The sequence below is a fragment of the Amphibalanus amphitrite genome, unplaced genomic scaffold (genome assembly GCF_019059575.1).
Source record: "Amphibalanus amphitrite isolate SeventyFive unplaced genomic scaffold, NRLGWU_Aamphi_draft 000150F_arrow, whole genome shotgun sequence".
Taxonomy (NCBI): Eukaryota; Metazoa; Arthropoda; class Thecostraca; order Balanomorpha; family Balanidae; genus Amphibalanus; species Amphibalanus amphitrite.
Genome location: NW_024881645.1, coordinates 829,049 through 855,239, shown reverse-complemented (window position 1 = coordinate 855,239; position 26,191 = coordinate 829,049). Strand labels below are relative to the sequence as shown.

General features: G+C 49.7%; 3 protein-coding genes across 3 annotated transcripts in view; 2 read left to right on the top strand and 1 right to left on the bottom strand.

Annotated features, from left to right (window-relative positions):
- The window catches only part of LOC122382901 (protein slit-like), a 90,490-nt gene extending 87,074 nt beyond the window's left edge, over positions 1-3,416 (top strand). The window contains exons 25-29 of the mRNA XM_043368810.1: positions 145-389; positions 722-938; positions 1,085-1,223; positions 1,721-1,812; positions 2,018-3,416. Of these exons, the coding sequence (XP_043224745.1) occupies positions 145-389; positions 722-938; positions 1,085-1,223; positions 1,721-1,812; positions 2,018-2,253 (929 nt within the window). The 3' untranslated portion in view covers positions 2,254-3,416. The remainder of the gene's footprint in view (positions 1-144; positions 390-721; positions 939-1,084; positions 1,224-1,720; positions 1,813-2,017) is intronic.
- A 537-nt stretch (positions 3,417-3,953) lies between these two features.
- Positions 3,954-16,835, bottom strand: LOC122382902 (NHL repeat-containing protein 2-like). Its single transcript, XM_043368811.1, has 11 exons — positions 16,586-16,835; positions 16,099-16,265; positions 15,672-15,831; positions 15,071-15,336; positions 12,457-12,591; positions 11,846-12,051; positions 11,310-11,535; positions 6,052-6,276; positions 5,699-5,812; positions 4,548-4,722; positions 3,954-4,263 (listed from the first exon to the last, which is right to left on the bottom strand). The coding sequence occupies exons 1-11, from the start codon at positions 16,725-16,727 to the stop codon at positions 4,004-4,006; spliced, it is 2,076 nt and encodes a 691-aa protein (XP_043224746.1). The 5' UTR covers positions 16,728-16,835; the 3' UTR covers positions 3,954-4,003.
- A 215-nt stretch (positions 16,836-17,050) lies between these two features.
- Positions 17,051-25,684, top strand: LOC122382899 (mpv17-like protein 2). The gene is made up of 6 exons (XM_043368808.1): positions 17,051-17,134; positions 22,101-22,274; positions 22,567-22,805; positions 23,186-23,314; positions 24,006-24,300; positions 24,634-25,684. Exons 2-6 carry the CDS (start codon positions 22,121-22,123, stop codon positions 24,675-24,677), a joined length of 861 nt encoding a protein of 286 aa, XP_043224743.1. The 5' UTR covers positions 17,051-17,134; positions 22,101-22,120; the 3' UTR covers positions 24,678-25,684.
- The last annotated feature ends 507 nt before the right edge of the window (positions 25,685-26,191 follow it).

Sequence of the window (26,191 nt, the reverse complement as noted above, 5' to 3'; positions counted from 1 at the left end):
CCACTTTAAGTTGTGTGATAAATTTGCCTTTATGCATGCCCGCCGTTTTTAGGCTAACGAATGTCGTGACACTTACTTGCATGTACTAACTATGCTAGTTGCCGTGAACTTATTCTCACACTTCACCCACCATTTTCTCCTCAGGGAAGTACTGCGAGCACCTGACCAGCCTGGCGTTCGGCCACACCAACGGTTACGTCGAGCTCGACCCGCCCAAGTCGTCGGCTCACAGTAACGTCACTGTGGTACTGCGCAGTCGACAGAAGAACGGTATCGTCTTGTACCGCGGCGGCGGTCGGCAGCATCTGGCTGTGGAGCTGTTCAGGGGACGGCTGAGGGTCAGCTATGACCTGGGCAGCTCGCCCGGATTCACAATGTTCAGTCTGGCGGTAAGTGGAGTGGGGGAGGAGGAGTGTCGTTCGTGGGGCGATGTGGATGTATGTTGGGTCGGAATTAGGGTTCGGGACTCCACACACAAATAGGCGGTCAGTTGCTGAACTAGTGTCCGTGGTTTCGTTTGGATCCCATGAAATTGGCTGTAAAAAGTAGGCATGAATTGGTATGCTCAGAGAAGATATTTATGTATGTATGCAGTACTTGCATATGCGATGACGACTTTCTTTTATGCATTCCCGAATCCTCACGTCGTTCCCTCGCTCTCGACTTTCTCAACCTACCAACGCGCACCTTCATCTCACTACCCTCCCCGTTTCTGCGGCAGGTTCTGTCGGACGGCCGGCCCCACACGGTCGAGATGCTTACCGAGGGCAGCAACTTCACCTTCAGGGTGGACGGCGGACACCCCCGGCCGATCGTCAATCCCTCCGAGCAGGGCTCCCTGGACGAGTCGGAGCCGCTCTATGTCGGAGGCCTACCCATGGAGAAGGCTACCTATGCCGTGCGCAACTGGCAGCTGCGCAACACAACCAGCTTCAGAGGTGAGGACAGGGTGACTTCAGCGGCTGGTGGTGAAATTAGTGGGGGTTAGACGGCTGGATGAGGCTGGTCATAGGAGCGCAATGTTACAGCTGTCCCCCGTGTTCCAAAAGGCCACTGACCGCACCACCTCTCTGTCATTCCGCAGGATGTATGATGAGTCTGTACGTGGACGACCGGTGGATAGACTTCCAGCGAGCCAGACAGCAGCACAAAGTCTCGGCCGGCTGCGAGGGCGTGCCCAAGCCAAGAGACGAACAGAGCACCAATCTGTGCACCGATCACCAGTGAGTGGTGTTGGCAGGGAGGGGAGAGGGGGAGAGAGGGAGGGAGAGAGACGGATAGAGCACCAACCTCTGCACCGATCACTACTGAGTGGTGCTGTTAGGGAGCGAGAACAAAATAGCAACTGTGGCGATGAACATATTGTGATGCGGAAAGCGGATATATAAACATGTTGTGTTTACGCATTCATAATAGCTACATTTTTCTGTGATAGCAGCGATAGCAGCCAGAGCACTGTTGACTCCCTGCATCTCGATTCTCGAGTGGGAAAAGCCTGGTTGATATCTCTGATAAACGACTTGTTGCGCTGAGTTACAACTGTCATATATCGAGCGTTAACGGCCAGATCCTGCACACAAGCATCCCTTTGGGCGTCCTTTGGCGACGACCTTTGGTTTAATGACGTCATATTTCGTGCTGGGCGGCCGTTATAGTTGTGCTGGGGATCGTATTGTCGTGGTGGTGGTTTCTGATGGCGTATTTCGTGTCCTTTCTTCAGGTGCAAACGTGGCCGGTGCATTCCAAACAAGACGAGCAGCTCCTACAGATGTAGATGCAAACGCGGTTGGAGCGGCAAATACTGTGACAGAGGTAAGTCACTTGTGATGAAGCACGATGTAATGACGGTTATGATGGAATAGCGCTGCCAATCGTTCTTTGTTGCAACAAACACGAATCAGAATGGTGCCGGTTGCAACAGTAAAATACCTTCACTTCACATTGGTTTTCTATTCCGACACCGATGATATAAGCACAGCAGTATCGTATAATTGCCATCTCCTCTCGCCTTTTCCAGCGCCGCGTTGTCGCCGCGAGCAGAGCCGCGACTATATCAGGGAGAACGGCTGCAGGTCGCGCCGGCCCGTGCGCCAGGCACGCTGCGCCGGTAGCTGCGGACGCGACTGCTGCCAGCCGCGCAGAGTTCGTAACCGGCGCGTCAGCTTCGTCTGCAACGACGGCACCCGCTACCGCAAGGTGATCAAGGTGGCGCGCAAGTGCCGCTGCCGGCGCCGCAAGAAGTGCGGCGTATAGAGTGCATCGCGTCTGTCGTACTGCGAACGGCTCTGGTCGACCGGCCGAGGGGACCGGTGAGAGAACGTCATGAGGAAGTATCTCTGACTGTTGGGACAGGCAGACTATGACGACCTGGCCTGACCTGGTATTCAGGTCACGAGGCCTGACTGGAGCGGTGTTTCGACCTGGGGGTCGCCACCACGGCTTGGTCGGGCTGTCCATCGTCGGCCAACTGGCTCGACCTGACGGTGCGGTCACGACCTGGCCTGACCCGGAACAAGGTCGTGACCTGACGTGACCAGTCGGTCGGCCGTTCGGCGGCCGCATAGCCGCGCCACATGATATTAATTCTCCTCTATCTGTCCCCAGTTGTTTCCCGTTCTCCGTCAGTGTTGAGTGTGCGAGCGGCACGCGCCGCCATCTTGTCGTGTGCCAAATCCGGAGCAACTGAGGCCATTGTTCAAATGCGGCATATTTGTCGACGGCGCCTGTACGCCCTAGAGGCGTCCCACAGGCGCCCCCGACCCGCGACCACGCGCCCCGAGCTATTGTGTTTGCAATTTTCAGCTTTAAGCTCGTTGCCGTAATTATTCGTCGAGAAATGATGAGCCGTATGACGCCGATTCGGAATTTCCCATTTTAAAACCAGGGGCTGTTTCAGCGTTTTATTACGAGGGTTCGTCATTGCCGTCTTGTTTTTGGCGTATTTTTCACGCATGCATGGGAGACTGCGGAGAAAATGGTTATTGTTTTCCTGAAACATTATCAGGCAGCTGGATTTATTCGGACCGCTCCGGAGAGTGGTCGCTCGGCCGCGCCTATCGTCGTCATGTTGAGAGAACAGGTTATGTATACGTCAGCCGTGTATGGGCCGGGGGCAGGCAGCCGCCCCACCGGCGAATCTCCGCCCTGTGCTACCCAGGCGCAGCTATCGCTGGGGAGAGGAGAGGCGCTCCCCGGAGCGACCAGGGCAGAGGGGCGGGGAATCCGCCAGCCCGCCGCGCGGTGCGCCAGTCTGTACAGATGCGGCGATACTGGCTAACCGTGTTTTTATATTTAATGTTCCGGGCGGGCCTGCCGGGGCGCATGTTTCGCCCGCCGGCCGCACCGCGGTGCCACAGTCGGTGTAGTCAACAACTGTATGTATTTTAGCTGTAGCTGTAATAAAATACTCGTGTGAATGTCGAGTGTGGACTCCGCGATAGGGTTCACTTCTCATGGAGACCATATGCAAAGTTGCAATGATATACAGCTTTGTATATTCTAGCAGACATCTTGTTAAATATACGCTCAGTGGAAGGCACGATCTAGACACAGTGCAATCATCACAGTCGAGTTAGCGAGCGGGGAACGTTATAAAAATAAGCGCTGTTCAAAATTAGTAACAGACAAGTCAATGCGCTAGAAAAAAAAAAACATTTCTCATTTGGCACCGCCACAATGAGTAGCGATGTGCTGATTCCCAGGATCAGGTACAGAACACTTACGATCAAATTGGCAATAATTGCAATGTGATGGAAGACGACATAGGACCATCGCCACCTACCATCAAGCGACGAACAGCTATGAGAGCAGTTAACAAGCATCAGGAGCTGAAATAACTACACGTTAGATAGGCCGCTCTAAGAAATATTTTTTTAATCATTTAACAGCACAGGAGACACATGAATTGGTCCTATAAAAAGTGTGTCGTTCTCTAAAAAGAGGTCCATATCATCAGCTCCGCAATCCAGCGTCAGTGCTACCTGACCCGCCAGTTGTTTCCATGTCACACTCCCGGCTGTTTCGAGTCCAGTTTCACCACCAGACGGGCCTCGGCGCCCCGCTGAGCGGTCGGGTCCCCCTCCACCCTCACCTCACACCGCGCTGACCGCGGGAAACACATCCCGGCCGGAGAGCACAGGAAGAGCCGCAGCTGGAGAGACAGCAGCGTCACCTGGCCGGCCTGCAGCGACGGTGCCGTTACTTGGAGTGAGAGGGGGCCGGGCGGCACGCTGCCGCTGGTGGACGGAGCCGTCCAGCCGGTCGCTGAGGAGGAGAGAGCGACGAACGGTCAGAGGAGAACATAGGGGGATTTTTCTGGGACAAAAAGACAGACCAGAAGATCCCCATAGTTGGAAAATATGACATTTTATTAGCCTAATGCCCATAGAAAAAACAACAACACAAAGAACTATGCATTTTGTAACAACAAGTTGGATGCAGCCTATTACCGGCTTACTACACAGTTAAAACGCTGATAAAGAAGGATACAGAATAACATCGACAATATAAAACATTAGAAAAGATACGGATTTAAAAATCATACTCACGTAGTTGGTCCAGCTTCCAGCTGTGCGGGGCGCCGTCGGTGAGCGACACGTCAGTCAGTAGTAGCTCGAGCCGAACAGAGATGTCGCCACCGGCTGATCGGACCGAGACCGAGGCCTCGGCGGCCGTCGGCGGGACCGCGCGGTCCGGTGAGTCGCGCGCCATTTGGACGGCCAGCTGGAGTCAGCGGGTGTTACGTCGTATGGTGGTGGGATGGAACCGATTGCACTTTAAAATTGTTGTTGGAAGACCAAAAACGGCCAATTCATGAAAATGCATGAAAATTGAGGAGGAAATACCTGAACATGAATGCTGGGACGGAAAACTTCCGTCAAGATGCACAGGAAATGGGACGTTATTACATGACCTTATTGCGCTCTCAGAATAACTTTGAGGTTTTGAGGTAGACCAAAATAATGCTAAGCTGACAATAAATTAATTGAAAAATATATTTTGTCATATATTTTGCTGGTTGCACGCGTCGTTTAGCTATGTCATTGCCGCCATTCGGAAAATCTGCACATTAAAATAGAGATCCTTTCGAAATCAATGCCATCTCTGGCAAGGTCGCATAGCTATTGCCATTTGCTACCGAACAAAAGGTGTGCGCACCCACTCGTGTACGCTTCTCTACGCTTTAAGCCGATGCCGAGGAATTATTCAATGAATTGTGAGGTCTACAAAAGCAAAGGGCGGTGGTGAGCTTAACTGGAACCACGTGAATCGTGTTCCAGTGCCGTCTTTGGGCCGCGGGAGGCGTCCCTTCGGCTAAACTTCCTAAACCACGGCTTGAAATGCGCTTGATGGTGAGGGGTAATTTCACTCTTATTACTGCATGTCCAAGTCAATGAATGTCCAAGTCAAGTAAATTCATCGAAATATCCAAATTCGGGAATGCGGCTCGAAAATACAACATACCGAATGCCTATGACTCTGCAGAATTCAATCATTCGAAATAGGACAGCGTTAATTTCCCCATGACGATCATGATAAAGAAGGTTCCTAAATATGATCACGGTCATAGATACTAAATATGATTTACGACGATCCTAGCAAAATCAACGATTCATTAAATCAGCCCTTTACCAGCCCAAATGCACCGGATCTGCTGAAAGTAGCACCACGCAGTAGCCAGCACCGAGACTGGACTTACCCTTTCGACGGCGCCGGTGGTGAGGTCTACCCGTTTGATGCAGTGGTTGTTGGTATCAGCTACCAAGAGCACATCTCCAGACGAATCGACCATCAGACCACCAGGCTCGTTAAACTGGAGAAACAACCATGTCAGATATTAGACAAAAACAAATGAAACAAAATGAACACAGTCGTTGAAGATAGCAACGTCATAAATTTTCATATTTACAGTTACGTCGAGTGGGAAATAAAGGCAAAGCAACAAGTAATCTAACAACCAACCAACTACAAAACAACCAAAACATACAGCAAAACGAGAAGACAGATGAATGAATACAACAATAAGCGAACCGGACGCCGTACTGTACTCACCCTAGCGTCGGCGATCGGCCCGACCTCGTCCCCTCGCTCCCCACCGGACACGGTGACACAGCTGAACTTCTTGCCCTCTTGCGTCACCCGCTTCAGCTTGTGGTTGTACGTGTCGGCCACGTACAGAGCCGAGTCCTTGGCGCTCCAGGCCACGCCTAGAGGATGCTGAAGGAGCACCGCGCCGCCGGCAATAGCAGAGTCCGCGTCACCGTACTCAAACAGGTTCTGGGGAGAGAGGCGGTGTTTGGTGAACGGTGGGCGGTGCTGGGAGATGGGGGTGGCGAGGAACGATATACATAACCACAGACTTCTCTATATAGCATAGCGTGCCGTACACCGATATACAGCTAAGTCAATGAAATGTGAATTACGCACTACGCAGCGGCCTTTGTGTAACACTGTCATTGCCAGCAAGCAGGCGCAGCTCCATGGATAGGCTCCATGAGGTGCAATCAACAGGATAAACTGTTGGGTCTTACCGGAACTACTGAACCGTAAACGTATTTTGTTTTGTTTATAAGGTCGTTGCATTTCACCGAAGCAAACCTAGCCCGATCTCCTTCAATTGCTACCGCTAGATGGCAGGGATACCGCACGCCTGCAGGTAGGCTGTACCGCATATCCCGGTCTAGTTTGAACCCTATCGCTAGATGGCAGGAGTGGTGTGCGCCTGAAGGTAGGCTGTACCGCATCGTCCGGTCCACTTCAATTTCTACCGCTAGATGGCACTGTTACCGCACGCCTGCAGGTAGGCTGTGCCGCACATCCCGAACTAGTTTAAATCCTACCGCTAGATGGCAGTAAAAAAGACACGCCTGAACGTAGACTGTACCGCATGACACGTAGTTTTTATATTTACTCACTAGGTGACGCTAGGGTCAAGCGCCTGGTTATATGTACTGTGCCGCATTACAGGTCTCGCGGGTTTTAGCTGCAGGATTTGCACCTATGAAATTTAGTATACCTCAGGCTACATCTAGGTCGTCTTAAGCTTTTGAATGTTGAAGATGCGATAGACTTGTTCGTTCACAAGCCTGCCATGATCGTTTAAAATGGCTTCATAGTAGATCGATTAGTTTCTGAGATATAACCGGAAATGTTAAAGGGCAAAACCTACCGCTTAATCTCGCGAGAACCGTAAATATAGTCCACCGTTCCGTGCTTCTATCCTCAGGAAACTGAAATCCTTCTCCTCCACGCCGCAACCCCCCTCCGGGCTGGACAGGCAACTTTATCCCATGCGGGCTGCTCCCTTAGAGCGGCACCGCTGCTCCCGAGGGAGCGCACCCCGTAGCCGGGTGCAGTGAGTACCTTGGGGCTGGTTGGCCTGTCCTCTGGACGGGCTCAGCCCCGGTGACTCACTAGGGTGCCTGCCCAGACCAATGTCTCCCCCTATATCCTATCATCCTCCCGGCTCTGAAATGGTCTTAAAGGTAAATTGTCAGCTAAAATACAAAAATTTGATATTTGGTAGAATCAGCACTCCACTTTACGAAACTGAAATCAGATTTTCGAAATTCGGTCTGAGTCACGAGTAATTTAATGTTGAAATTGGGATTTCACCTACTTTTTGTACCTACTATTTTTACGTTAAAACCCACCAGATTCCTCAACTATCACTATAACCGAAGGTTTGTTGTCAATAGTTAAAACACTATTCTTTAGAATTGTGTTTTTCTATTGAAAAACAAATCTGAGTTCCCTGACAATTTGGCAAAAGCTGCCTGAGATCAGTATTTGAATCGCGTGAAATCGGAGCTTCTCTACGAAACTTCTAATCAAAAGTTGATTTACGATTTTGCCGAATATCAACATAATAATATCATACTAGGTTATGAAAATTTTGAATGTATTACCAGTTAAATTATTTTCAAAAACCATTGGCGTTTCGCATTTTCCATTTTGCAAAAAGAAAGCAGAAATCGATTCGCCAATGCTCAGGCTTTGGACAAGCTTTGGAGATTAGTAAACATTAGTACACTCGGGGGCAGATTGATGTTCTACAACTCTTTATCCACCGAGTTCCTATGGCTCAGCATTGGCAGCAGCCGCCTGGTACCGGTAGACTGTGCCGCTTCACTTACTTGTCAAGCGGCACAGCCTACCCACACTGTATGACACCGTTCTAGGTCGGTGGCTGGAAGGCGATGTGGGCCGCAGTGTGACGTCAGCGCAGTGGTGAGGGCCGAGCCCGGAGGCATGGCTCGGGTCGGCGCGGCGCGGCGGCTGGCGAGGGCTGGGGAGTGAGACGGGGTGGGAGTATGGACCATCGCGCGGTTGAGCGAGTGTAGTTAACTTTCGCGTCTCAAGGCGCCAATTATTCTACCGAACAATTGCGCTAAAACAGTTGTTAAAATGCCCTATGCTCAAGACAGCGCCTATCATCATACTTGCCATGCGCATTACGACACACTTTAACGTGGCATTGGGACAGCCGATAGAATTTATATCACACGTGCATCGAGTTGCGGAGCTACATTGTTTATAACAGATAAGTATTAGGACCTTGATTGAGCTCAATGGTGTCTATTATTTCGCACAGCAATCGTCCAGAGACGTGGGAACTGGGGTTTATGAGTAGTGCCGCAGCCAACGCCCCAATTTAAAGCGACTTTTACTGTTGCTCTAATATGTGGTCCCAGCCACCAACAGCAAACCGTTCCAACTAGAAGCCAAAAAGTCGGGCACTCAGGACGGTTCGAACCGGGCTTCTCCAACCGGCCACCCTATGACGCGAGCGTGTATCCACTGAGCCGCCGAGACCAGTGACCAGTAGCTGCGGTCAAACGCAATCAAATCTTACAATACTGTCATTGGCGGTCAGCGGGTCAATGACATTTTGTTTTGTGCGGACGAGGACCATTCTCGGTAGCTCAGTGAATGAACGCTCGTGTCGTGAACTAACCGGTGGGGGAAGTCCGGTTCGAACCATGCTAAGTGCCCGACTTTTTGGCTCCTAGTTGGAACGGTTTGCTATTTGTGGCTGCGACCACAAATAGCAAACCGTATTATAGAGCATATTAGAGCAACAGTAATAATCGCTTTAAATTCGGGCGTTGGCTGCGGCACTACTCATGACCCCCAGTTCTCACGTCTCTGGACGATTGCCGTGTGAAACAATAGACACCAATCTGCTCAATCAAGGCCTTAATACTAATATGTTATACAAAATATAGCTCCGCACCTCGATGCACGAGTGACATGTTCTATCGGCTGTCCCATTGCCACGCTTAAGTGCGTCGTAATACGCATAGCAAGTAAATGATAGGCGTTGCCTTGGGCATAGGGCATTTTAACGAATGCTTTAGCGCAATTGATATGTAGAATAATTGGCGAATGGAGACGCGAAAGTTAACTACGCTCGCCCAGCCGCGCGATTGTCCATGCTCCCACCCCCGTCTCACTCTCCAGCCCTCGCCAGCCGCCGCGCCGCGCCGACCCGAGCCATGCCTCCGGGCTCGGCCCTCACCGCTGCGCTGACGTCACAGGCGGCCCACATCACCTTCCAGCCACCGACCCAGAACGGTGTCATACGGTGTGGGTAGGCTGTGCCGCTTGACAAGTAAGTGAAGCGGCACAGTCTACCGGTACCAGGCGGCTGCTGCCAATGCTGAGCCATAGGAACCCGGTGGATAAAGAGTTGTAGAACATCAATCTGCCCCCGAGTGTACGAAGGTATTTGGTTGTGTGTTGGCATCATTTTTTGCCTTTTTCTTTAAATGTGGAACGGGCGTGAGGCTTATATTGAAAAAAATAACGTTGTAGCTTGCCTTCGGAAATTGCGTGATAGATGTATGAAGTGCGCCATTCAAGGTGACAATAACCCGGTTTACATAGGGCTTGTTGCAAGCTTATATCTCCGTCGGTGATGTTGCAAAAGATGCCAATGGTGCTGAACAATTTACAAAATGATCCCCTCTAAATATTTGAAGACCACTGCATCGAAATTATCGCCAAATTAACAAGCTAGAGCCTCGTCAAAAATGCTATGAAAACCGGGTTATTTTCGCCGTCGGCCATCATGAAAATAGTGACGAAGGCTTAACGCACGTACTATTTTAGACTTGCAAGCGACTCTGGAATCATTTATCAAAAGATCGTGTTTGAAGAATCCGGTAAGTCTGAAACCTGCACAGAACGACTTCTAAAATTCGAATTGTGCAATCTTATAAAAATGAAAAAGGTGATAGTTTCCCTTTAATGGGCCGAAAGGGCCTAATCCAACAAAACAAACAACAAACAAACAAATATAGTCGACTACAGAATGATGTTCCACTTTTCACAGGCAATTATTTACCTGGAGTGGTAGGCTGTGCCGCATCACACGGGCTGAGTTCACAAATCATAGCTTTGTCCCAATGCTCACAATCGACACGCGTAATTGCGTGATAAACGGCACAACTTAGCGCTCCGGTCAACTGATAGCTTCTGAAGAGTGGAACATCATTCTGTAGTCGACTAAACATAGTATCACGGAAGTAGGGGACTGGGTGTAGTGGTGTTTACAATAACAATGTCTAGCAGGTACCTAATCCAATGCTTGCAAAATGGACAGCAATGACAAAAACGATTCAAAATAAAAGGAAGACAGCATTAAAGCACCACCCGTCCGTCGCTTCCACCCTCAGGATGCTGAAATCCTTCTCCTCCACGCCGCAACCTCAACTCCGGGCTGGGGACAGGCACCTTTATCTCATCCGGGCTGCTCCCTTGGAGCGGCACGCTGCTTCCGAGGGAGCGTACCCCGTAGCCGGGTGCAGAGAGTGCTTGGGGGGCTGGTCGGCCTGTCCTTTCGGACGGGCTCGGCCCCGGCGACTCTCTAGGGTGTCTGCCCAGACATGTCCCCCTCCCCTAATTCTTATCATCCTTCCGGCTCTGAAATAGTCTTGTCAGACCGAAAGGGCCTTATCCAATAAAACAAAAATTAAAGCACCAATCACTATTCACTATCCGTAATATGCTGCTGACCTCTCTGAACTACGACAAACATCCAGAACGATCCGACCTGACAAGACTTCACCGGTACGGCACATTGAATAACAAGTCATCAAGATGCATAATGCGCTACGGTGTCGGTACGTTTGAAAAGTGAGTTTGATCGTTCTTTCACGATGAACCACTGTCAGCTAAGTGGTGTAAGGTCGTTACGTTTCAACTTCTAACAGACCGCCCCTCCCCACCTCCCTCTCCTACACTCCTCACTCAGTGACCATACCCCCTAGGCCCTTAGCACCCATCACCTCCCCCGGCGGACTCACCGTGGGGTCCTTGGCTCCACCGACCACAGCCTTCACAGCCCCGTCCGCCAGCGCCACCTGCCTGATGCTGGAGCTCTCGCTATCCGCCACCCAGAGTCGGCCGCTCTCCGGGTCGGCGGACAGGCCGGACGGCTGAGCGAACGCCGCTCGGTGGGGGTACGAGTTGTTCCGGTTGGCCTCCTCGCCCGAGCCGGCCAGCCGCAGACAGGTGCCGGCGGATACCGGCCTGGGAGCGGGGAGGGGAGATATTGGTGGTAATTTAAGTTCTTGTGTAAAAGTACATCAGTTTATGACATTACGTAACGTCGTTTCACATGAAAATAAATTATGGATGTGGAAGAAACACTGCAAAACGGCAGGGCCTCGCACAAGAAGTCCGGTAAATCATACACAACACAGCACCACCGACGCAACACCGACCAGAATTACCTCATTAATATAAAAAGTGCCGTCCACATTCCTCCAGATACAACCTCCACACACATCTTAGCATTACCTGCTGTCCGTAATCTGCACAGTTTCTGATGATTACTAACCGTTTTCCAAAAAGCGTTCCGTCGCGGAGGAACAGGGTCCAGATCTGATGCTGCCCGGCCATGGCGATATAGAGTTGGTCCCCGAGCACCCACAGATCCCAGGGCGAGGAGAGAGGCTGGGAGGGCCCGGCGGCACCGCCCTCCCGGTCCTCTCCCTGGCTGCCGGTGCCGGCCACCGTCTCCACCCGGTCAGCCTGAAGGTCCACCTGCGGAAACACGGATATGTGAGGACATGGTTACTTGTTATACCTGGCCCCAGGGCATTAAAGATTATACGTGGACGGACAAAACCTCGACATCGGTGAAGCTGCAACTCGTACCGGTCAAGGAGATAAGGTTCTTGGTCGTAGAAGCCATAAAAAAATGTTGAAAGTTTCGACAAGCTGCGACCGATTAGGCCATAATATGTAACTAATATCTCAAATCGTAAGGAATGCGCTACACACCACTGTAAAATAAATCATCGACAAAAAGCATCATGAACGGCTTTGTCCAATATACTAGTGAAAGTACGGTAAAATAGGGTCGTAAAACCGATATCCACTCGTTCAACACTGCAGATCATACTGGTATCACCAGTCAAGCCTTCCATTATAGCATCGCCGACCTACCTTCCTAACGGCGTGGTTCTCCGTGTCCGCCACATATATCACGTCTCCGTCAACGGCCACCCCTTGAGGACTGTTGAACTTGGACTCGCCCAGGCGACCGTCAGCAAAGCCGGCCGAGGGTCCGCCCACTATTCGCTGTAACAGAGGGGAAGGGGACACGTGGTATCAACCGCTCACTAAATGACTGCCAGTCGCTGATAAAAAATGCAGAAATGCCGCTAGAATCGCAACGGCATAAACTTAACCCTCACCGGACCTATTGGTTTTCAACATACGCGCCGGTCGAGGGGGGGGGCAGGTACGACCCCCCCCCTCGCAGTTTCGCCCCTGGTGGAGCTAGCGCGTCGCGGAAAAAACGAGCGTGTGCGCCGTTACGAGACGCAGAGATTGGTACCCGATTTTAAGGTCCTAGGTCAACCGGTGACCTCTGAGGTCAGGTTAAGTACCCCAAGGTACGGTTCAGTTTTTGGTGAATAACTTCGCAAAAAAAACGGCCGCAGAGCGCCGATTTTGACAGCATCGTGTTCGCCTCGCTCAGGCGCGTCGAATGATATAGTTTTTGTTTGGGTCAGGTCAACTTGGGGTGTTGACCTCAGGTCAAGGTCAGGTCAGCGCCCCCAGGTCACGAAGTTGGTCGAAAGAGGTCATGTCAATCATTCGATTCGGCAGGTCTTCCTGAGTCCATTGGTGGCTTTCCCGACTCGCTAGCTCAATTTGATCGCGAGTTATTGACGAAAAACTAATACCTATGACCTTGATGACGTCATAAATGACCTCACGCAAGGTCAACATTGCAAAAGTGACGCATCTGACCTTGCAAGAAGTGCATCAAATTACGATTCTGTGTGCTTGAGATATTGGAGATCGTTCCCGGCGCCAGAATAACAGTTTTCATTTTTTCCCCATTGACTTATAATGGTGAGGTCACGAAAATGACCTGACCTCATATGACCTTTAGGAAAAATCCGAGATATACAAGTTGTGAGACCGGTAATGGATACTAGATCCTGCAAGTTTATTTCCCTGTGACTGCTCCTCTGGCAGTGAGGGCGTTGTAAAGTTGCGACATCTGAAGACCGTGCAGAGGTTCACTTATGACGTCATAGGTCAGTGACCTGACCTGACCCGAAAATGCGGTTGGTGTCAAAAAATTCGGCTTGAATCAAAGGTCAGGTATGCCAAGTTTCAGCTCTCTATCGCTATCGTGTTCGGAGCTATCGCAAAAAAACCTATGGGGGGGGGGGCGGCACCCGCCCCCCCCCTCGGCCGGCGAGGGTTAACCCTCGCCCGCACATGCCATTTTCCCATCCTAGAACGCACATGGGGGGGGGGGTGGTTGCCACCCCCCCCGCGCCATTTCGTTCCTGTTGGAGATAGAGCTTAGCGGTAAAGGCCAAAAAGATTCTTTGGGAAGAGACGAATCCAATGATGCCCAGTTTTAACTTCTCAGGTCAGTCATTGACCTTCCAGGTCAGGTCAAACTAAAAAATGTTGCTGTTTTGGGTCACCGTTGGATATCAAGTGCGCTGCTTATCATATACCGATGACGATGCTGTTTTCTGGTGCCAAGCCAGCTAGAACCTCTTTGTCACACTACCCGACCAGATTTTTGCTGCTGAGGTCATTTCAGGTCAAGTTAGGTCAAGGTCAATTATATGTGTTTGTATGTCTGTGTGTGTCTGTGTGTATACTGATGTGTGCACCGATTGTTTTTGTGTCCATATTACATGAAATCATAATCTGATGAGAAGCTTTTACCAAAAATGCAGTCAAAAAACTTCACAAAACGTAAATTCAGCTTGCCTAAAACGCAATTATCTTAGATGACCTAGGTTGACCTTGACCCTGACCTTGACACCTGTACATCGTCGAACAACATGTTCGATGATAGGTGGGAGCAGGGCTGCGGAGTCGATGGATTTTCGGCGACTCCGACTCCGACTCCGACTCCGGCTTTCAAAAACCAACTCCGACTCCGACTCCGACTCCGGGCAGAATTGTCGACTCCGACCGACTCCAACTCCCGACTCCGACTCTGCAGACCTAGCAGGGCTGCGGAGTCGACAGATTTTCGGTGACTCCGACTCCGACTCCGGCTCGGGTTTCTAAAATCGACTCCGACTCCGACTCCGACTCCGGTCACAACTGTCGACTCCGACCGACTCCGACTCCGACTCCGACTCCGACTCCGACTCCGCAGCCCTGGGTGGGAGGTAAGACTTGCAAAAAAGGCCGAAATCAAGGTGTCAAAAGCTCACAAGGCCCATGGCAAACGCAAGATGTTGAGAATTGGCCATTTGGGTCATGACATGACCTGAAAAAAACAAGGTCATATCTCCGAAACCAAAAATCACAGAAACTTGAAATTTTCAGTGGACATCAAGAAAGGATAGAGGAGCAGCTATACGAAAAATCAGCCTTCTAGCTCTAAAAATGTTGAGTGCAGAGCAGAAAGACTACCTGGGGGGGGGGTGGCACCCCCCCCCCCCCATGTGCGGGCGAGGGTTAAGGAAGAGAGAAGGTTATCACTAACATTCAAGTGACAAGTGTAACACTTCATTACCCGGGGCACCTAAAAACAGAAAAGTCCGCGTCATATATCGGCTGTACGCACCAGCACGGTGCCGCCGTTGTCGGTGACCAGCAGCCGGTGGTGTCCGGTGTCACTAATCACCAGCCGTCGCTCGTCCAGTCTGCACAGTTTGCCGGGGAACCGCAGCGGCCCGGCGGCCGAGAGGCGGGCGGCCGGCGCCAGCGGCAGACTGCCGCGCCCCAGCCGGCCGGCGGCGGACAGCCGGCGGAGCGCCGCGGCAGTGAACGCGCGCAGCAGCTCCGTGTGGCCCTCCCCGACCAGCTGCAGCAGCGGCTGCCGGCCCGGCCCTGGAAGAGCGGAGCAGACGGACGGTCATGAGTCCGGTATAAATTTCGAAAACGTAGGTACGATAAACAAGTGACAGTGACTGGCCAGTGGCCAGCACAAAAAAGTTTAAGTACGATTACGATTATCTGAAATCTGAGGACAATTACCTAAATCTAGCGGCCCTGTTGCGGAAGCGTTCCATGGCTGTCACCCCAACAAAAACCGTTAACGAAAGTCAGCAGTATGAAACCCCCAAGTCACGCATCCAACTTCATGCATAACCCACAGGACAGTCACCGAACACCAGAAACATAATCTAGCGATAACACCCACCCCCTGTCGCCGGCACAATTACCGAGCACGAGCAGTGTGGGCCAGCAGGCAATGCCGAGCTGGTTCCAGAGCTGCAGCTGGGCGTCATTGACCACCGGGTGGCGGATGTCGTATCGCGACAGGGCAGCGGCGATGTTGGCCGACACACGCTCGTTCTCGAACTTTGCAGAGTGGACGCCCACCTGGCACGTAGACAGAGTGACAGAGGATTGAATTTGTGGATGGTGTAAAGGGTTGTGGAACTCAGTGGACTGAGGGTCTCATCCCAATCATCTGTTTCACTTTTGCACTGTTTCTGGTTTGTGATAAAAACAGAAAATTGAGATGTCTTGCAATCAGTTTTAAGATCACAATGGCCAGCCAAGACCTAGAAGTTAGCAGATAAAAAATGAACCCTCAGCAAAAGAATCAAGTAGGACATGTTGACATCCTATTCAAAGATGACTTACAATAACAAGTCCATCTTCAACTGAATGTTCTTCTTCAAGCTGATGAAGTGAAGGAAGAATATGGAGACAATTAATGCAACAGTAAGTGAAGAAATCCAAAATGACTAGCTTGTCATCTACATCATCTCTGAGAGTAATAGCTTCTTTGATATTGAACCACTCCAAATCTGAAAGAGAACAGTAACATGGGTAATGTGATCAATAATGGCATTCCTGCTTCCTTGACATTGGTGTCAAAGGAATACCTTAAGAGCTTTTACAAATAAAGGACAAAGTTGAAGCAAAAGAAAAGCAATATAAAATGATGTTAACATTTGCCAAGGAGAATCACAATCATCACAATCCTCACAACTCACAACTCACATTGCGTATTATGGTCATAACAAAAATCAAATATAGAAAAATACTGGATGACCAAAGTCCCATTGAAAACTCAACTATAACGAACATAGAAGTCTGTACTTGGCTCATTACAACACCGGCTTACCTGATGGAAATTCTACATCAATTTCAACTTCAGTCCCTAATCGCTGGTCCAGAAATTCTTCCACAAGTTTTTCCTTTTCAGCTGCTTCAACTATTTTATAGCTTTCTATAAGGTCCAGAGACAAGGAAGCGACCTCATCCATCCTGTGGATGAAAATAAAGCCTTAGGCTGAAATTTGGGCTGAATTATAATACCAGCCGACAGAGGCAAATGGCAAAGACGTCGTAAATAAAAATAGTAAGTGAAAAACACATATGCGGCGAGAAATTCGAAAGCTCAACATTTTGTTCAATAAATTGATTTTTGGCTGTTTCAAAGACGAGAGCTGCCGTTGGCAGCATATCCACCAATCATATGGCCGCTTTTGGGTCTCGCAATTGCTGTCGATGTTTTTCCTGAATACCACTCAAAAACTGCTGGCTCGTCATATTCGTAGCAGCCGCGTCATTTGTGGATATATAAGCTGATCTGAAGCTGACTGAAGAGCTCGAAGGGTTTCAGTTTGAGTTGGCTTGAAAATAAAATTTTATTTGTTTAGTACAAGGCAAGGTAAGTCAAAGTACTTAATTACGCCACATTTCGTGCTTATTTCAGTCAGCTTTGATCTATAAAAATAACCTGTTGTTTGTAGTCAGTATATCAATATTACATTGGTGTATTTTAGAGGCACCTTATTTTGATTTAGGTGATTTTTTATAATTCAAAGGGGATTGTTTATTGGCTATTGCTCACATTTCCTATGGAATTCATTTTAATATCTTACCTTACTTTACTTTCGTTTGTCATCAGGATTGGGATCAGAGGCCACTCAGCCTATTGTCCTGCTCATATTGAATGAAAGGGGTCACATTGCCCACCCAGTGACTCAAGCGTAACGTCTAGAAGTCCATGGAAGAGCTTGTACACGGTCACCATATCTCCATGACAGCAGCTGCAGTGTAGCAATGGGAGGCCGAGGCGGCGAAGCCTGTCAGGATATGACAGGTCTCTCAGGTCTGTGGTCAGGCGGATTGCATACCGCTGCACCCTCTCCAGGTATTAGTAAAGTAATCTTGTCTCCAGGCTCTTCTGGTCTTCTTTGGAGAATACGAGGTGCGGCTAAAAAGAAACCGGACTGTTCGTGCTGGCCATAAAGTAGGGGGCCCGAAGACTAGCGATACACTTGACATTAATCTTTATCATATTGTGGTGATGTGTGTCAAACGGCATCTCGATATCGCTATTATTCTCCTTTCCACAGCTCTTTGTTTTATCGATGTTCGGCGGCCTTGTCACCGCCAGGCTTCTACAATGAGCTTCGAAAAAAGAAGGAACATCACGTTCCTTGCCAGACTCAACAGAGACGCTGAATCTGTTCAAGGCCTTAATGTTATGTTAGGTCATATGTCACATGCAAGTGTTTGAATGGCATACGAGGTTCAGCACTGGTCGTGAGGATGTCGGTGATGACCCTGCAAGGTCTGAAGGTCCATCAACGTTCGCGCGCATGTCGAAGTCGAGGGTGGAGACGACATTGATCGTCTTTTTCGATCATAGGGGATTCGTTCACCGCCAGTTCGTGCTGGAGGTGTACCACAGTCGACCAGCATTTCTACAAGGAAGACCCGGGACGCCTCATTTCACGAGTCAGGCGCACCAAGTGGAAATTCTGGGAGGCCAAGAACTGGGTGCTCCATCATGACAACGCTCCCGCGCATTCTGCCATTAGCGTTAGCCAGTTCTTTGTCAAAAAAAGCAGGTCGCGGTGCTCAAGCACCCTCTTATTTGTCAGACCTCCCTCACTGTGACTTTTGGCTGTTCCTTTAAATGAAAAAGGTCGTCAAGGGAACCCATTTTGAATCAGTCGAGGACATTCAGACCAGAGTGACCAGCGTCAGCGTCATCAATAAAACAAAGAGCTGTGGAAAGGAGAATAATAGTGATATCGAGATGCCGTTTGGCACACATCACGACAATATGATAAAGATTAATGTCAACTGTCAAGTGTCTCGCTAGTTTTCGGGTCCCCTACTTTATGGCCAGCACGAGCAGTCCGGTTTCTTTTTAGCCACACCTCGTAGACCCCAGATGGCGTTTCCAAACTCGAACGGTCTGACTCTTCGAGTTTTTCAGGTGGTACGTGCGACCTGGGTTGTGGAAACCTAGGTGCATTGTCTTACATTTTGAACCACTGAAGGGGAGTAGCCATTTCTCGGACCAGCGGACCAGAGCATCGATGTCGTCCTGCAGGCCATCGTGGTTGGCAGTCGTCTTGCAATACAGCTTGGTGTCATCTGCACTTTGTTGGCGACCTGCGTTTTGGCTCAGTGGAAGGGTTGCGAGTACCAGGGCTGCGGAGTCGATGGATTTTAGGGTGACTCCGACTCCGACTCCGACTCCAGCTTCAAAAATCGACTCCGACTCCGGACGGTTCGATTGAAATCCATATCATGATATTGAAATTCATAATGGAATGGAGACGTTTTTATCTTGCCTGAAACGATGCCTTGTGCGTTCCAAGGCTTTGCGTTGCAAATATACATTAACCTTCCAGGCGGTGGGGGGCATTTTTTTGCCCCCCCCCCTTAGTTTTTTCAATATATCTCGAGAACCGCTGCGCCGATCGTCACCAAACTTTCAGTACCCTCCCGGGAGCAGCTAGCGCACATGATGACCAAAAATTTTTTTCCAAAGGCTATGATAGGTTGGCCGCTAATGACGTCAGAGTGACGTCATTTTTGCCATTTTCGACCCAAAAAAAGGTTTCGTGGGAAGAGCTGTCAGGCCTACAGCTTTAGAGATACAGAAAAATCATTCAAATATAAAAGGTGTGGAATCAAAAGGGCTACAAAACCGCTGTTTCGGTTTTTCGAATTTTTTGGATTTCGACCCCCAAAAATCAAAAAATAGATTTTTTGAAAATAATAGCCGAAAAATCCAAAAAGTTTTTTGAATTTCGAAAAACCGGAATATATATGATAGTCCCTACCGCCTTCTATCTACATACCAAATTTGAGATCAATACCTCTTTTTTTGGCCGAGTTATAGCGAAAAAACTGTTCAAAATTGATGACGTCAAATTTTCAAACTCAATTTTTAGCAATTCTAGACCTCGTAGCGCAAAACAAAGACCACCATTAGACTCCCCGTGACGAGCTGCATCGAATCGATACCCATTTTATGCAAAAATATCAACTTTGAAATTTGACCTTTTTTGACCTGACCTTGACCTGACCTCCACCAGAAAGTGACCTGAACCGTACCTGATGGTCTTATAACCAACACCATTGAGTTGGAAATGAAAAACTGGCCATAAAACATGCATCGCATAACCTTAGTAAAGTTGGGCTCGTGGTGACCCTTGGTGACCTTTGGTGACCTGACCTGTGACCTGACCTGGTATGACCAGTGACCTCTAATAGCAACATATGTACTAGACAACTGACGCCTTATCGCTGATTTTCAACAAAATGCGTTTTACTCGGTGTTATAGCGCTTTCCCTAGAAGCCCCGTGAACGGTGAAACATTTTATCTTTGACCTGACCTGTGACGTCATCGGTGACCCCGAGGTGAATGAAATTTGGTTTCCTTCGACAAATTTGACAGGGCTATCGAACGCCGTTTGAATTTTTCGGATCCGTCCAGTAGTTTCGGAGATACCGGGGGGGGGGGCAAAAAAATGCCCCCCCCCCCCCCCCACCGCGCGGAAGGTGGCTGGGAGGCCCACCGCCTGCCGGGTTAAAGATAACATGCATAATTAAAAAGCAGGTTCTTGGCAATTCACCGTCTTCTGCTTCTCTCGCTGAAAACGTTCGTTCAAAACAGCAAAATGGCTTTTTTTCGACAAAATATAATTTCGAGCGCAGTATTGTCAATAAAATAGGTGCAGTGCATGACGTTGAGCCACGCAGCGTTAACTCCGACTCCGGAGTCGGAGTCGGTAAAATTTTTGCGACTCCGACTCCGACTCCGGGTAGAACTGTCGACTCCGACCGACTCCAACTCCGACTCTGACTCCGACTCCGCAGCCCTTGGCGAGTACTACGCCCAGTGGAAGGGGGGGCGGATGTCTCCCCCCCTAAGATCTCAGCTCCCACTGGAGCTAGAAAGACGAAATTTGGAGGGTAGGTGGGGGTCCTGAGGAACTCTGTTGTGTGTGAATTTCATGACCCTAGGTCAATATCTTCAAGGTCAAATTAGGTCAAATCTGCCATATGAGCGACTTTTTTGCGTTTACACGCCGATAACTCAAAAAGTTACGGGCCGATTTTCTTTTTTCGTTCACCCTACTAAAGAACATACATTTGTGAGTATGTATGATGAATTTTTAGTTAATCCAACAATAAATATGGCAGTTAGAAGCCTGCTAAGGGTGAGATGTCGCCTGCTGAAGTGGGATCGGCCTACGCGGAAAACGCGGCAATCACAATTTTGTGTTTACACACTCATAACTTAAGTTGTTACCGGCCGATTTTCAAAATTCTTTGACCATATGATTGCCTGTACATTTCTCAGTCTTCTCGCAAAATTTGACGCGAATCGAATATAATCAGCGGTAAGGAGCGCGATGTAAAGAGGGGACCGTCCCGCCCCGGCACAGTCTACAATTCAGGCGGCGCGTAACGGCTAGCGCCGCCGCGGCGGCAGGATGTTTGACTTTACACCGCTATTCCGCTATTATTACTAGAAAAGTTATGAACCGAATTTCTTATTTCTTGCACGAGAAGATCTGCAATTCAATTCTGGACAGGTAGCTAAAATTTCACATTAATATTATGTTTGCGGCGCGAGTTATTGGCGAAAAACAGGAGGGGTGGGCGAAATCCGCCCCCCCCCCCCTTCCACTGCGCGTGTTAAATGTGAAGAGTGCAGGACCGAGGAGGACAGTGTCTTGTGGTATGCCACTTGCTACTGGGGCCCTGGGTCGGATACTGTCAGGCCCTGGGGAGCTCCTTGGGTTCAATGCGGCCAGTTTTGCTTCAACCTTCTGCGGAGACACATCGACATCTTCGAGTGACGGACCGTTGCAGTTGCTGTCTAGAGTTGGTGTAGTGCCAGGTCCTTCAACCGTGAAGACACTGCCAAAGAAACTGTTCAAGATGTTTGCAATCTTCTGGCTATCTGAGACAACAGAGCCGTCTTTGTCCTTCATGGTTGCAAGATGGCTTCTGGTCCGGAGTCTGGTGTTGGTGTACCTCCAGAATCCTTTTGGGTCGTGCTTTAGGTCTGCAGCAAGTTTACTCTCATAGTCCTTGCGAAGACTTCTGGTCAGCCTCCTCAGCTCGTTGCTGCAGCGCTTGAAATGGGCGTGGTCAAGCAGGCTCTGGGTACGACAGTAGGTGCTCCAAAGCAACTTCTTCTTCTTCTTTAGCTGGAAGGCCTGGCGATTCATGTATAGGTTAACATTCGCATGTTTCTTCCTGTTGGATGAGCATGCCTGGATGGCTTCCACATTTTTTAAATTAAATTTTGAGTCAGGTCAGTGTCCAAAAAGCTTTTATCATTGTGTCTGACTAAACTATGTCTGTTTCTCAGGTTGTCTGTGACCTCCACTGATGGGCCTACTGAGTCGGTTCTTTACTCGGCACCCTCTGGTGGCCAATACGGTCAGCAGTGGGGGCCTACTGGCTGTCGGCGACGGTATCCAACAGTGGATAGAGTTCCGCAGAGGCGTGCATAAAGAGAAGACCTACAACTGGCGGCGCACAGGTGCGATTGTGCATGGATGTGTGCTCACTGTGCCAGAACGTGAGAACATGCAAAGAGCTGTTTAACTGAACATGACATGGATCTTTGGTGCCTACTTCATATTATACAGGAGGCTCAGTAAGTTCATATTTATATCAATAAAAAATATCATGCTATACATCAAATGCTGTAGTACTTGTGTCCTGGTCAGATCGCCTGAGCCGCTGATCTACGTTTTCCTTCCGAAAAGCACGTTTGTTCATCCAATGCCCCACTCCCACACCGTTGTCTGACCGGCGCCCGCTGACGGCAGGCCGTATGCTGGTGGTGGGCCTGGTCGAGGGTCCGCCGCACCACTGGTGGTACACGGGCCTGGACCGACTGCTGCCCGGCCGCACGGCGCGCGTGGTCCGTCTGAAGATCCTGGCCGATCAGCTGGTGGCCGCGCCGCTGTTCGCCCTCACATTCTTTGTCGGTATGGACCTACTGGAGGGGCGGTCTGTCCGTGACGGCCTGCAGGAGTTCAAAAAGAAGTTTCCGGAGGTGTACCTGGTGAGTCTGCATGGCTAGGATGATGATAATAGGAAGTTCCAGTTGCTCTTTTTCCGGTAATATCAGGTCTTTATCTTTTAGTTTCGTCAAATTGTTGACAAATTACGAAGTTTTTATCTCAGAGATTAACGGCCAATATGCCTGATTCGTTCACTTACAGTTGGTCAGTAGTCTTGGCGTAACTTTCTTTAAATTAGCCATTTTGCTGCCACTTTGTGGATGCATTTTTTACCGTTCACCTGGAATTTGAACTACGATAGTAGACTTTCATTGTCCCGTATTACGGTTCGCAGTTGGCATTATCAAAGCTGCAGAGGGCACCTTCTGCATATTTGTACTGCCTATAGTCGTAGTGACTCTGTTGCCTGTCCTGTTCACAGTTTGACTGGTGCATCTGGCCGCCAACTCAGTGGCTCAACTTCACCTACGTGCCGGAGCGGTACCGGGTGCTGTACGTGAACGTGGTGACCGTTATCTGGGACGTGTTCCTCTCCTACAGCAAACACAGGGTAAGGCCACAGCCGACCGCCCGTTCGTAGGACGTTTGTGCCTTCCATCCGTCCCCCTCCCGGCGGCCCGTGAATGTTAGCAAAACTTGAAACTTGAAACTTATTTATTCACAACGAGTCCACTGCAATCAGTGGCTTTTCGCCATTGCACGTCACAGAAGTAAACAAACATCGTTGATGGGGGGGGGGGGGGGCCGCACTCATTCACAAAAAAAACAGTGCGCGCACAGTAAAACCTGGTCCTGTAGGCACACACGATGCTTCGGTTTGTGCCCGTTCATTTATTTACGTGGTAAATACGGGTTGTTTGGGCTGTCTTGGCGTTGTTACGCAAGATTCGGGTGTATACGTAAATATTTCGGTCGTGTCTTTTCACATACATTCGTAATTAGCAGACACTAGCGTCTGGCACATTTTCCCTGTATGATTATGTAACTAACAGTTGCTTTAAAACATGCAAAGTAGAGAGTCGTGCTATAAAAGTTCCCTAGCTTCACCCAAATTAGTTGATTCATACCGCAACAATGCCGTGGAAATGATGTGCTCGGTTTCCTCGTGTAGCAGTATTACCAAAACAAGTCACCAGGGACGCAGTGCCGTCGTATACTACAGTTAATTACCTCAGACAAAGACAGCGTCTCAACTTGTGTCGTTACCTATCGTATATGACATCGCACCTATTACGTCACAGGACCAGTTGGAGCCAGAACGGGGCACTGCCGTGGAGTCTTCCCTCGGTCACCGCCGTCCGGCGCAGCTGAGGGTCTCCGCGCTGCAGTCTGACGACACAGACTCCGAGAGTGGTTCCACAGACTCCGAGACTGGTTCGTCAGACTGTGCCAGACTGGTGTCGGACCAGCCGGGTGGTAGTGAGAGGCTTACAGGAGACTGGAGTGGGACAGATGGTAGTGGAAGTCAACAGACTGAGCCTCTGGATGTGTGTAGAGGAGATTCTGACAGGACGGATAACAGAAGTGATTCGAGACACACGAATCATACACCGTTCCGTGCTTCTATCCTCAGGATACAGAAATCCTTCTCCTCCACACCGCAACCCCCCTCCGGGCTGGACAGGCAACTTTATCTCATGCGGGCTGCTCCCTTGGAGCGGCACCGCTGCTCCCGAGGGAGCGCACCCCGTAGCCGGGTGCAGTGAGTGCCTTGGGGCTGGGTGGCCTGTCCTCTGGACAGGCTCAGCCCCGGCGACTCACTAGGGTGCCTGCCCAGACCAATGTCTCCCCCTATATCCTATCATCCTCCCGGCTCTGAAATGGTCTCATTGGACCGAAAGGGCCTAACCCAACAAAACAAACAAACAAACACGAATCAGGCGGAGCTACACCGGCGACGAGCCACAAGCTGATAGTGGGACAACTGTAGTGTAGAGCTCAAATGTTTGTAGCGGTAGGTAGGTAGGTAGGTAGGTAGGTAGGTATATGATATTACTAAAACACAGCGGCGTTGTAGATGAGATGGATAGAGCTAGATCGCATCATAGTGATGTGCTAGAGCGACAGCGTCATTCATGTGGCCAGTGGTAACGAAGCTGCAATGGACCACCCAAAGTTCGAGTGATGTTTGATCGGTTACAGTCGCATTCCCAAGAGGTTACTGGTCCAGGTCACAGGGATATTGCTAGCCTCTCGTGTGCCGTCCGTTGCTTGGTCAGTATCTATGACGCTTCGCGTTTTGACCCCCGTGGGATTACTAAGAGCTTTACGCGGTGTTGCGGCTTTGTCATCAAGGTGGAGTAATATTGCTATGTCACGCCATTGTACCGGCTATGTTACGGCAGCGGATATGCACATTTCTATCGGATGGTCTCATTTTGACGTAATAGTTCCTTTTGTATTAGCGTGGCCCTTTGTTGAAGAGTGTCATGTTACTGGTACGGTATTCATTGCTGGCTGCTGGCAGTCGTTTCCTCCTCTCGTTACATGACACATAAATTCTGTCAGGCTTACCTCGCCTATCCAAGCAATATCGTGTCTGCGTGCATGGCATGGCTCGCTGGTGTTTCATTGCTTACACTATATCTGGTCGATAAATTTGGTCCACTTGCGTGTTGCGATGACGAATGACTTCCACCGCCACTCAGTTTGCTCTCGACATGTTGTGCTGGTGTCCGGTAGCTTGCATATTTTAGTAGCGGTGTCATTGCTGTGTGACTGGGCAGATACGGCCAATTGCGTTGCTGAAACAGGCTGGTTACGGGATACGCTAGCGAGAGACGAACGACACCAGTTAGAAACAACGAGCCAGGTTGCTTGGTGTCCGTTGTGCTCTGAACGAAAATCAGTTTATCACTGTGATACGTTTACTACAGCGACCTGTGTGACTGGTTGTGCAATATTACGATATTATGGTGGACATGAACCGTTTGGCCGTGGCCTGAACCGCTGGTGACTTCTCGCCGCCCAGATAACTCGCGATCATAGGTGTTGACGACTCTGTGATACCGAGATTGTCATCCTCTTATATACGTAGTTGGTATACATATGCAGTTAGTAAACTTTTTTAAATGTCGGCAGTTTCTGCCGATCATGCATGCTACAGATTCTCAATCCGATGCCTGCTGCTGACTGAACCGAAACGGGCGTTTCAATCACTACAACTGATGGATGAAGGTATGTACCTGCCAACCGTTGTCTTGGGCAATGAGGGAGATATTCTTAGTGAAGCAAAGTGGCTGGGTATATAGGGCCTTGGGGTTGGGCTGGGCAGTGCGCATACGCATAGATGTTCGAAAGCAATTGTGGGTTGTCGCCGGATGATCACCGTGATAAGCGAAAATGTAGCAGCTGACTGAATGACTATGATCGTTCGCTATATAGTTACCAAGTTAATCCGACGACAAGCTGAATTCTTGAAAGTTTT

Excerpts from the sequence above, each read along its gene's own strand:
- LOC122382902 (XM_043368811.1), bottom strand. The coding sequence starts at position 16,727 with ATGGATGAGGTCGCTTCCTTGTCTCTGGACCTTATAGAAAGCTATAAA. Across the intron at positions 16,266-16,585 it reads TGATGTAGAATTTCCATCAG|ATTTGGAGTGGTTCAATATC; the intron begins GTAAGCCGGTGT and ends GTTCTCTTTCAG. Across the intron at positions 12,592-15,070 it reads ACAACGGCGGCACCGTGCTG|CGAATAGTGGGCGGACCCTC; the intron begins GTGCGTACAGCC and ends CCTCTGTTACAG.
- LOC122382899 (XM_043368808.1), top strand. The coding sequence starts at position 22,121 with ATGGGCCTACTGAGTCGGTTCTTTACTCGGCACCCTCTGGTGGCCAAT. Across the intron at positions 22,806-23,185 it reads AGTTTCCGGAGGTGTACCTG|TTTGACTGGTGCATCTGGCC; the intron begins GTGAGTCTGCAT and ends TCCTGTTCACAG. Across the intron at positions 24,301-24,633 it reads TAACAGAAGTGATTCGAGAC|ACACGAATCAGGCGGAGCTA; the intron begins ACACGAATCATA and ends ACAAACAAACAA.